General features: G+C 38.2%; 1 protein-coding gene across 10 annotated transcripts in view; it reads right to left on the bottom strand.

Annotated features, from left to right (window-relative positions):
- The window catches only part of DLGAP1 (DLG associated protein 1), a 388,995-nt gene that overhangs the window by 104,488 nt on the left and 272,037 nt on the right, over positions 1-12,470 (bottom strand). For all 10 annotated transcript variants that reach the window (XM_048508637.1, XM_048508636.1, XM_048508638.1 and 7 more), the window contains one exon: positions 850-1,027. In XM_048508637.1, the coding sequence (XP_048364594.1) occupies positions 850-1,027 (178 nt within the window). The remainder of the gene's footprint in view (positions 1-849; positions 1,028-12,470) is intronic.

Genomic DNA, 12,470 nt, shown 5'->3' with positions numbered 1-12,470 from the left:
GGGTCATCTGCTGAAGCTGAAAGGTGAGAGATTCAAACCAGACAAAAGGAAGTATTTCTTCACAACACATAGTTCTATTGTGGAACTCCCTGTCCCAGGATGTTGTGATGGCCACCAACCTGGAAGGTTTTAAGAGGGGAGTGGATATGTTCATGGATGACAAGGCTATCCATATCTACTAGTTAAAATGGACTCCAGGAGGAATTCCTACCTATTCTCTCCAGGATCGGAGGAGTGTGCTTAGTATATTAGGTGCTATGGAACACTGGCAGGATAATGCTGCAGCAGTCATCTTGTTTGTGGACTTTGTAGAAGCACCTGGTTGGCCAGTGTGTGTGAACAGACTGCTGGACTTGATGGGCCTTGGTCTGATCCAGCATGGCTTTTCTTATGTTCTTATGTTTTCCTTTTCCTCACAGATGTAAAGGGCAACCATTCACTCAGGTCCAAAGAGTTCTTGGAGCTATATTTGGAGCTAACTGCACAATCCTATGCAAAATGATTGCAGCCTAAGCCCATTAAAATGAATGGGTTTAGACTGGAGTAACTCTCTTTAGGATTGCACTGTAAACTTGTCCTCTGGTACTTGAATCGACAGTAATCAAGAACCATGCTGGCACTTACACTCTAGGTTTCTTAATCACAGTACAGTGTAATAAAGTGTTTGGAACATGGTTATTTTTAAATGTAGGCAAACATTTCAAAATATTATGTAGAGTATTATGTTTTTTTCTTTGCTTTCATCTGGAAGTAATTAAGTGCTTATGCTTATCAGACCTCTGTGCTCATCAGAACAGGCTGGAGACTAACATTGACCTTGTTTTCTTAGCTGTGCATCATGCCACTCACCTGACTAATAGTGCTCATAGCCCTCATGTAACTCTCATTCCTGGAACGGAATTTGGGGGAAGTAAGCAGAGTTGCAGGGTCAAGGCTATCCAAACTCCTATTGATTGACACTTCACTCACTGCCCTCAAGTAACTGTGACTCCGGATCTGAAGTTTTGGAGAATGCTCACTGGATATCCTTGAAGGGAAAAAAGCAGGAAGAAGTCATTGCATCATATCTACATTTCTTATCTCTGATAGGCAATGACAGCATGACAGTACTTTATGCAATGAGTATGCAGAGGCTCAAAGAAGAAGACATTACAAGCAACCCCTGGCCATTTATAAACTTATATAGTACAGGAAGTGGGTCATGCCAGCTCACTTGCCCCAGTCATCTTCCTTTTAATTCCAATAGAAGCCTGTCATAATGGTATCATCAGCATTACACTTATTGACAGCACAGTCCAAAGCAAGGCTTCTTGAGATAATAAGTACTGAAGTGCTCAGTTCCACAGAAGATTGAAAAGTAGAGCAGTAGGCATTTTAATCTAATACAAGGATATGGCCACAGTTACCATTTTCTAATGAGTCAATAGTTGAGAACAAAAATAAATTGACTTAAAATCTCCCTCCCCCTTTTTTTTCCACATGAGAAGAGTACACAGTGCTTGAAGTATGATCAATTTCCCTCTGGTCTTGATCACTGTTCTACTGTTTTAGCTTCTGAAGAAGAGTGAAGTTGCAGAAAAAGACATTCTGGAAAATACCCTTGAGCAATCTCAATACTGTCCTGGAAATCATAAGTGATGAACCAAGAGGCAAAATTCTTTTTAAAAAGATTAAACTGACTGGACTGTTAGAGCAAATTCCTGAAGGACTTGAAGGAAAGCTAGATATCTGGTATGGGATTTCCTCACCAGATGCCCTTCCTCTTTGCAAAATGGAGGAAGCTGGGGAATTTCTAACCCTGTAAGTAGACTCAAGATATTTACAGTGGAGGGGCTGTAGTTTGCTGCATTCAGAAAGTCCAGGTCTAATCACCAGCATCTGCAGTTAAGAAGAGTTTGGATTTACATCCCCCCTATCTCTCCTTTAAGGAGACTCAAGGGGGCTGACAATCTCCTTTTCCTTCCCTCCTCACAACAAACACCCTGTGAGGTGGGTGGGGCTGAGAGAACTCAGAAGAACTGTGATTAGCCCAAGGTTACTCAGCTGGCATGTGTTGGAATGCACAAGCTAATCTGAATTCCCCAGATAAGCCTCCACAGCTCAAGCGGCAGAACAGAGAATCAAACCCGGTTCCTCCAGATTAGAGTGCACCTGCTCTTAACCACTACACCACTGCTGCTCCTTAAGGATAAAAGGTGATGTGAAAAATACATGGCTTAACATGTATACAATTGTACTGCTAGAGATGGAAAACTGTTCTCTTTCCATTAAATAAAAACAATTTGAAGTACTGCCTAGTTTAAAAAAAAAACAAACTACTTCAGAGTCACTTGACTTGTCAAATGTCTCTTTGTTGTTACTTGGTGGGAGTGTAGCTGGATTTGCTATAAAGAAAGTCACCAAGGCAATCTCCTTTAGTTGAACTCAAGCCAAATAGTTTCATTTGTGAAGTACCTATTTGATCTTGCAGAGCATAAATGGACACCTGTGCTGCCTTGCACATACTTGAAACCTTTTGATCTTGGTGCACTGCTAGCTTGTACTACAGACTGTAATCCAAACAATGATGGAAACTGGGCAATATGAAAGACTGTCTCTGCTGCTTATTTACAGTTATCACGGAAGGATTCATATTCTTAAACAGTGCACACACACACACACACACACACACACACACACACACCCCGGCTGTAAGTGAATTACTGGGAAGTATTAGGGATGACTCAATAAAGGAAGGCTTGGACTTTGGTTGCAAGACTTCAGCAAAGCTGTTAGGAAGTTTTGGAGGTTATTAATTCATGGGATCACCGTGAGTCAGAAGCAACTTGAGGGAACAAAACAAAAATACACTGGGAAGGGATATGCTATCATGAGTGAAGTGCTGCTTTCATTACCCACAAGTAAAAATAAAGTGTGGAAAAGTATCAGACATCACAAATATGATGGGGAAACTGTAGGCACTTATTGAAAGATCAGGGCTCAAAATTTAGGACGGGGGGGGGGGGGGGAACCGGAAGGTAGAAACAAAAACTTCTACATCCAAGAAGATGTGGTAGATGACAGCAGTTGTGAGAAACTGAATGAAAGCTCTGAATTAAAGAAGATACCTGAAAATGAAAACATACTACCCCATTTATTTATTTATTTGGAAAAAGTACATGCCATCTCCCCAGTCTTGCTCAAATTGACTTATAAAATAAAATGATTTAGTAAAATCATAAAACTAACAGCATAAAGACCAAGCAAGGAAAAAAACAGCATAAAACATCACTCATCAGCCTATAATGATATCCTTAGAACAGCCTTCAGGATAGAAAGATAGACCATAAAGGCAGCTAAAAAAGATGAACCCCCTTAATTGAACATCTAGATAACAAGAAACTTTTGGGCCGGAAACCTAAGAAAAGTAAAGTAGGAACCTGGTGAGCACAAGAGAGCATCATTTCCAAGCATAACTTCCAAGTCTACAGTTTATAATATCCCACAAAACACCAACTTCAGACTGTTGCACAGGAGGGGTGTGAGAAGGTCAACAAATCAAGTGGTTAAGACTTAGAACTTCTTTTGTTAGTGGAATCAATTTCATTGGTTTAATTCAGACACAATAATAGGGCTACACCACCTACAGGAACAGGGAAGCTGGCAACTAGCTTCTTCAGATAGTCATAAATTGCTATTTGAGAGAAGTAACTGATAACCCTACCAACTGTAAACCCAGAATTAATACAACAACAACATGAAGTTGCTTTACATCAAATCAGACAATTGACACAGCCATCTAGTCCACCCATCTCCTGATGGACTGTCAGCAATTCAAGCAAAGGCTTTTTTTCTGCAAATAAAATGTCCTGCAGACTTTATAAAAAGAACCGTTTTCACTTTTCTGTCCACATAGCACAGAAAAATAAAGCATGTCCAGCAAACATGGTTTTCTGATGCTTACAGGGATTCTCTGTGCCACCTGCCATGAGTTCCCCATGGATTTTTCCTCATTATTATTATTATTATTATTATTATTATTATTATTATTATTATTATTATTATTATTATTATTATTATTATTATTATTATGTTTGATATCACAGCTGCCAGTTCTTTAGCTGGTTGCTGGCCTTTCATTACAATTTGAGTCTCACTCAGAGGCCTAGGAAGTTGTACTGTATCAACGTAGTATTCATGCGGATCCCAGCGGGGCTGCCTTCTGAATCTGACAGATGTTGATTTTGTTGATTATTGTGTTTGGTATCACAGCTGCCAGTTCTTTAGCTGGTTCTTGGCCTTTCATTACAATTATTATTATTCAGACACTTTCAAACAGGCTTTTAAAATTTTATGCACATGCATTTGAATCCAATTTTGAATTTCAGATGGTGCTACATTTTCCTAAACTTTTTTTTGCTTTCTCTCAATTTTGTGCTATGTCAAGTGGTAGCTGAAGGTTTCCTGATATTACAACTGACTTCCAGGCAATAGAGGGCTGTTCACTTGGAGAAAATAGATGCTTTGGGAGATGGGCTCTACAGCATTATACCCCATTGAAGTCCCCCCTTCCCAAGCCCCATCCTCCTCAGGCTCCACCATAAACATTTCCAGGTATTCCACAACCTGCAGCTAGCAACCCTACACAAGACTAATTTCTGAAGTAGCGTCTTGATAGACGGATGTTTGGCCCAGTGATGAGCACATGGCAACCAAGTATCCAACGTAGATAATAAAGACTCAGATATATCTGAACAACCCTGCTGTTGTGGGTGTCTTTTGTGGCAGCCAATTACAAATGTGCTGTCTAAAAGTGCCCAAAGAGAAAACTGTTCTTGAAACAGGAACATCACACTTTTGTTTAACCTTTAAAAACTGCTCTGTCTTCCCTCACTGGATTTGCAAAGTTCCATCTGCTCATATCTTTAACTGCTCATCCTGTCAACACTCAGCAAGCAGGTCAAACTTTGACAAATGCAGGATATTCCTTACAAAATGAGATACTTGAAAGGTATGCAGGAAAGAAGACTGTTAAAAGAAAATGTAAATAAATGCCTAAAAACAAACCACTAAGTCTTCCTTTTATCAGGTAAAGCAACTGCAGGGAGGTTCAGATTGAGTGAAGTGTGTGTGGTGGAGGGAAGAGATGAAGGTCTATCTTATCTTTTCTTTGCCAGCTGTTCAAATACGTTGTCCTGCTTTTCTTCTAAAGAGATTAATGATAAGGGGGAGGTGATTTTGAGCAAACAAATAGCTGGCAGGGAAAAGGTTAGATAGCCTTGCACTCAGTCTGAAACCATCCCTATGACCTAACCTGATAAAAGAATGCCTAAGAAAGGGGGGGGGGGTCACAGAGCTACACATAAAGTACATTTCCATCCTTAGTGTTACAGGAACATAATTCTTAAATGTGTTATGACTGAATGGGTAGTATTTTATTAATTTATTTGATCATATTTATATCTCATTCTCCCCCTGCATTGGCAAGGACCAGGGCAACTTGCATCATAACATATAAATTCCACCATGAAATATGAGTTTGGACCTCACACATCATTCCTAGCTCAGTAAAAAAAGAAATTAATGTGGCCTCAATGGGAAAGGTGCTTTTTCTAGCAAAAGGATCCCCAACAAAGAAGACCAAGAATAACATTTGGAGTATAAAGCTATTGATCAGGTTTATGCAAGTTCCTGTGATGATGAAGGTAACCAGATAGAAGTAGCTATGTTGCTGCTATATTTGTGCTACAGTAAGTTGCTCTGTGGGCAAAGATGTCACCTCAAAATAAGCTGCAAGGCCAAAAATTTCTACAGACTTAATTTTTCTTCTTAAGAACTTGTTTCACACTTTGGCTGTTTCTGTATGGCGGCAGAAGCGGCTGTTGCTGGTGGAGCCACGGGACTGCTCACACAATCTCGTGAGGGCAGTGCAAAAGCTGCTGTGAACCACAGAGGTGGCTCTGCATGGAGCCGCCTCTGGTCTGCGTGTGTTGTTTACCTTGTCTTCCCTCCAAGGCTCCAGAGGGAGGAAGTGACACACCCATGCTACCCTCTGACCACAGGGGTCAGAGAGCAGCATGAGCGTGTCACTTCTACCTCTGGAGCCTTGGAGGGAAGACAAGGTAAACAACACATGTAAACAGGCAGTGCCTGAAAGTGGTGCTCTAACGCCTGTGCCCTTCGCACAGTGCTGGCAAGAAGACGCTGCTTTTCAAAAAACACGCTCATGGAGCGTGCTTTGAAAACAGTATTTTCATGTCATGGGGGGTGGAGGTGGGGGTTGAGCACGGTGCAGCAGTGGCAGATATGTGAACAGTGCCCCAGGAACAGTGTTTTTACTGTCCCCAGCATGCTGTTTTTGGGCAGTGCGGAAACGGTCTTTCTCTAACCTTTTAAAAATTCTAAGGATCTTTAGTATGGATTCTTACAATTATAAAAATGTATTGTTCTTCATTGAGTTGTTTCACAACCAATCAATTAAAAACCATGCTGCAAACAACCATTTTCCAGACACTATTCATGGAAGACTTCAAGTTCTTTTGCAAGCCTGGCAGCTTGAACCATATATAGTTTTACCAGCCTCTCTGGAAATCTTTTAAGAGGAAGTTAATACTTTAAAAAGAGCATGAGAAAGATAAAGAACCCCAGTGGTACCCTAATAATCTCATTTTAATATTATTTAAACTGAGTGACTTAAAAAAACCTAAACCCCAATTGTGAGCTTTGTTAATAACTGGATTCATTTCTGAGTGCACCTCTATAGCCATTCAGTGATGTCATTAGTTGGCAGGATTTGATTCATTTCACACAAGTACATATTTTATTAGTAAACTTTTGTAAAATAACATATTTTTCCAAAGCTTGCCATGGGTTAGAAATCTGCTGAGGGAGTTAAAAGACAATGTATTTGTGAAACATTTTTTTTCTTATTCAACAGCAGAAAAGTTATTGTAACTAGTTCATGAAAACAGTTTTAAGGAGTATATCTAAATATGCACAGGCTTAAATCCTGCCTGATGAGGAGTCAGATATATGAGAAACAATTTATCATGTGAAATCCTGGATTCTATGGCTATAGAGTTGAGCTATAACAAAAAATTTCTGTCTGAAAAAATAGTCTATTAACCACGGACTTCCTAAATAAAATTACCAGGTAATATATATCTTTTATGAATCATACATTCTCTATTGTGGCTTCTTTCCTCAACCAGTAAAACGTGAAATGATTAATGGCTGCAAATTGTACTCTTGCAATTCATACTTCATGTTAGACAAATCATGCTGAAATTATGAAAGAACTCTATATAGGCTACACCATACCAAAATATTAAATCCCCTTTCTGACAGTAGCAGATCAAGTGCCTTGCAATGCCCAGATTAAACTGGCATTCACCATATTTTACAGGTGGATATAAAATTGCTGAAGGTTACGATTTTCTCTGACTGCTGCAAAGGAGATTTGCATACAGACAGGAATAGAAACAAGAAAATCTTTCCAATTGTAGCTCTTTTTTCTCAATCAGTCTTTCCAGATTCTTAGTTTTATATTACATCAAAATTATTCTCAATCCAGGTGCTCCTCTGCTCTTTGTCAGATGAAGCAGATGCTGGGCAAAGAAACCGTACCTCGTGATGCTCCAGCACTATAATTAACCTTAGTGTATTATTTCATGGTGGAGGAAGCTGCTAAGATTGCTTGCAAAGAAAAGAGCAAAATGGTACTTTGAACAAGCAGTTCTCAAATGTTATCCTCCCAGTGTGATCTGGCCACATGATTTGAAAAGTGAAGACAAAGATACTGCAAAATGTCTAAATGAAATCTTAAAGGTTGTTTTTATAAAAATAAATGTAATATTTTAAAGCACTAAAAAGAGACTATGCTAGGTATTGGGGGACCTGCACAAACAAAAAGTTATGGGGGTCGGGGCTTGTGGAAATTAGGAGAGATCACCCCCTCCTTCCTCCTCCGCCAGCAGAAAGCTGGTAGGATTTCACCATGGTCTTGGAAAGTCCGGATTTCCAGTCTCTGAAGCAGTACACTGAAGAACTAGTATGGTATAATCATAACTGAAATACCAGGTTAGAAATGGTGGGAAAGCTGTATTCAAATCCTTACTCTACTATGTAGCTCATGGGTGACCATGAAGTGGTCATTTCCAGCATAACCACTTCACAGTGTTACTGTAACTATACAATGAGTGGGCACTGGAACCATTTATGCCACCCTGAGCTCCCTGTAGCAAAGATGAAATAAAAGTCAAAATAAATGAATAATACCAAGATCTGCAAACCTGTTTTTCCAGAGACCATAATGGGGTATGAAAAAATGAAAGTGCTGTTTCAAGTATCTGAAAATTATTGTCTGTATACCTCCATAGAAATATACAACCTTATATAGGTATAATTTCATAGATCCTCTATGATAGTAGCTCATAATGAAATCAGTCTATGTCCATAGTTATCCAAGCGTTTATGGAATTCACTGCCATGGGATGTAGTGACAGACACCGGTTTAGTTGGCTGTCAAATGGAATTAGACAAATTCATGAAGAATAGGTCTATCAGTGGCTACTAACCAATGGCAACTGAAAAAAAAATCCAGATTCAGAGATAACAGTCCTCTGGAGACCAGAACTAGCTACATTTGGAAAGTTCTTGGCTTCAATGTCCTGTTTATTGGTCTTACAGGCCAACTGACTGAATACTGGAATAGATGAACTGCTGGTCTGATCCAGCAGTAAACATCGTATGTGCAACCTACTTGAATCATGTTTTATGGTTCTGGTGGCTTTTCTAAACTAGAGACAGCTCATAGATGGATTGAAATAAGCTATATGAAATGTCTGTCCTTGTACCACTTTGTTCAAAATTGGGCCAACAATGGATTACATCTGGTTTAGAATGGTAATCTGCAAGGAGCCTCAGTGTGAGGGTTTGTTATTAAAGGCTGGACTACCCTGTTATGGATGTCTCAGTGAGTGAGAAAGAAGTCCTCATGTATGAAATGGTTATGGCTCTGTGTATATTTTAAAAGAGACAAGAAGGGTAGTGAGTGTGATGTCTTGAGTCACATGCGGCCCATAAACTGAGAAAGAAATTGAAGAAGGTAATAGGTATTCTGTGTCAGTGGAAAGGAGTGTCGTATAAAAATACAATAAAATTTTATTACAACAATATTGCAAGTGTCTTTATTAGGATCTTGCTATGAAAAGTCTTAATAATGCATTTGCATTACTGATTATTATGAGCATTTATTAAAAATACCAATTTGAAATTCATGTCCAAAAAGCTAACCTTGTATGAAGTACTAAGATAAAGGATCAGAAAAAATAATTATGATAGCAAATGAGAAGAGATGTTGACTTCTTAGGAATGTAAGTAGAAAATAAAACACACAGTTAAGCCCTGAAAATTATTTTACCAGTTATTTTATCCTCAATTACATTTCTTAAATACTGCCAAACAGAGTGAAGAGCTTGAAAATTATTAGGAAGAGATTTTGACAGGGTACTGCCTAATTAACACAGACTGCATTACTGCTGAATTAGTGTGAAAACATGATAATGCCCTGGGACTAAACTCCAGCATTGCTTGGTGCTGACAGAACAAGGATCCATTCTAGAGAATAGTCAGGATATCATTCAGGTTTCCACCAGAATAAAAGTTTATTGCTGAAGATCTGTCTGATATGAAAAAGAGATTTACTTCATATTACAGGTTGGATATTTGAACATGCTTTCTGTAGAGTATATCACCATCAAACTGCAAATTCACACAGTCAAAAGCAAACATGGCTGCCAATCCAGTTTCATTAAAACAAAAATGAGGTTTCAGGCATTATTCTGGATGTGGCTGAAAGCTCTCACAGATGACAAAAGGAATTAGAGCTAGCTAGACTCATAGCCTTCTGTAGGCATAGCTTGGGGGAGTACAAGCAATAGCCTTATCAGGTACTATGGTATGCCAGAGTAACAGTTGTGACAAGCAAAGATTATTTACAAATATTTTAACGCTACCTTTTAAAACTCTAAAATCACTAGAGGAAAAAGAAGTTGGTGCATTGTGGCACAACATCTATTTCAAATAGATAAATAGAAATGAATTGAGACTGGGGGAAAATGCCCTGCCTCTGAAAAGTCATAAATAATTTCATAAATGCATTATTTGAAGGTATATGTTAATGCTGTGCCTGCTGCAAGATTTGCTAAATGTCAGAAACATGTTCCTGTTGCCTACATGGGTGTTTTCAAAAAATATACATCTGTGTTTAAACCCATGTTAAAAAAAAACCTTGAGGAAAAAATTTCCATCATCTCAGAAGGTTTTATTACGTAGTTTTTTACAATATATTTTAAATCTCTGTATGGTAACATTATGTTGGGCAAGAGATTTAGAAGCATCTCCATGGAGACATACTTCACTGTTTATCTTTCAGAAACATAAGAACATTAAGCAGAGTACTGAAAAAGGGTCTTCGTTTCCAGAGTACTATTAGAATTTTAATAATGCGCAATAAACTTGGGTCTTGCAGGCACACAACTGATGCTTTGTAGGCCCACTCCTCTCTTGGTGCGTGAGCTACCAAATTTTTATCCCTTCCTTCCTTTTAACGAGCTGAATGAGAAGGGGCACCTGGGTTCTGGCTAAAAACGTTAAGATAAAGTTAAATTAACTGTAAAAAATCCATTATAAACAGTAACATTAAGTTTAAAAATCCATGTTGCTTTGTTCTCTGAATTTGAACAAAAGAACTCCAGTGTATGGAGTTTGTGCATCTAGATCTTTTCAGATTGTCCGCTGATTACAAACTGATCTACAGTTTTTGCGTATTCATCAAGACTTCATTTGAATCAACGTATGAAAAGAATATAATCTTGCTTTTTGGCTATTTAGCATCTGCACTGTATCCCAGAAGGCATTAAAAATCATACTTGTTTTTTAACTTGCACTTACATTTTTATATATACAAAAAAATAACAGTTTCTTTACTTAGGATAATGAAGCCATAGTTGGGGTCATGGTTTTCTTAAACTGGGCTACAAGCTTTGCTCATCTATTTATAATTGTGACAGATCTTTTTTTCAATATAACTTTTTAGCATTGGGGAGAAATATATATTTCAGTTAGAACAGCTTCGCTTGTTTCTATAATATATTAAGGGGGGAGGGAAACCACAGGCAAATTTTGCCAAATGAAGAAACAGCATCTCACTTCCTAGTAGAATAATGAGCTTAGAGCAGCGGAGGTGTGGATTTCATGATCATAGCAAGCTGTGTTTTATTCAGAATTTTAACTACAACTTTGAAAACATGTTCTGTAACCATGTGGAAACCTTGGCATGGAAAACAGCTTGTAGGAGGAGACTGTAACACAGGACAACAAAAAAAGTATCAGGAGAAATCAGAAAATAACATTCTTACATAAGGTGGTAATGATGCTTCTCTGATTTTCAAATCTTGTTACTCATATAAAAAGAAACACTGATGATAAAACTTTCTCTCCTCCCACCTTTTGCCCAGAAGAGAATGAACAAGAACAACTGTATGTGGGTGGGAAAATTGTGGATTTTGGACATATATAAGGCTCAGTTTGGGAGATTTTTAAAAAGTCATGCACAGGGAAAGAAATAATTGAGGGGGGGGGGGTAAGGATTCTGTCAATCTCCCTTTAGATAAACATAGCTTCTTTTCTTGTCTAGCTAAATTGTACATTTTAAAACAGGTAGTGCAAGGTAGTGCAGAACAATTAACACACACTCTCCACATCTTGCAGTCATTGCACATTAATGTTCCATTAATTCAATTACTTCTTGTTGGGGTACATTTTTAATAGATTCACGTAGCTTTGTGAGCAAGCTAGTGCAGCTTTGTACGAACTGCCTTACTGAGATCAACAGGAGAGTTTGAGATCAACAGTATTCAAAATATACCCTGGCCTCTTTGATGGTAACATGGAAGAAGTCTGCTAAAAAAGTCTGTTCAGTTCCAACTGGATAATTATACCAAAAAGTATTTGCCTTGTATTTCATGTCTACCTCATATACTTCTGTAGCATATAAGGCATCTTTAACATCAGTTCTAAGTGCAATCTAAGTAGTGTGATTAAATACCTGGGTTTTTTTCCCCATTGTTCAACAAGTACAGTTTTATTAACCACAGGATTACTTATGGGACATTTGTTGTTATGTCTGGAAAATACATCATGCTTGCTACTGAATATTTTAATCACCAAAATAGAATTTTATCTAAGCCGAACTTATATACGTGCATTGTACATACATATGAGAAGAATACAGCTGGTATTTTGTTAGTGCTTTCCTCTCCCAGTAAATGATTTTTGTAATGATACTGTTGTAGTAATATACAGTCTCCACATTCAACTTTTTTTTCTGGGCACTTTTGGTAATCATCAGTTCCTAGAGAAAGTCAAGCCGTGTAGTCTCAAGCATCTATGTGTGAAACTCCACAGAGACTTATGACATACTTTGTTAA

Source organism: Sphaerodactylus townsendi, linkage group LG09, assembly GCF_021028975.2.
Source record: "Sphaerodactylus townsendi isolate TG3544 linkage group LG09, MPM_Stown_v2.3, whole genome shotgun sequence".
NCBI classification, from domain to species: domain Eukaryota; kingdom Metazoa; phylum Chordata; class Lepidosauria; order Squamata; family Sphaerodactylidae; genus Sphaerodactylus; species Sphaerodactylus townsendi.
Note: the sequence above shows the minus strand (reverse complement) of the source record. Positions and strands in the feature narration are given on the sequence as shown.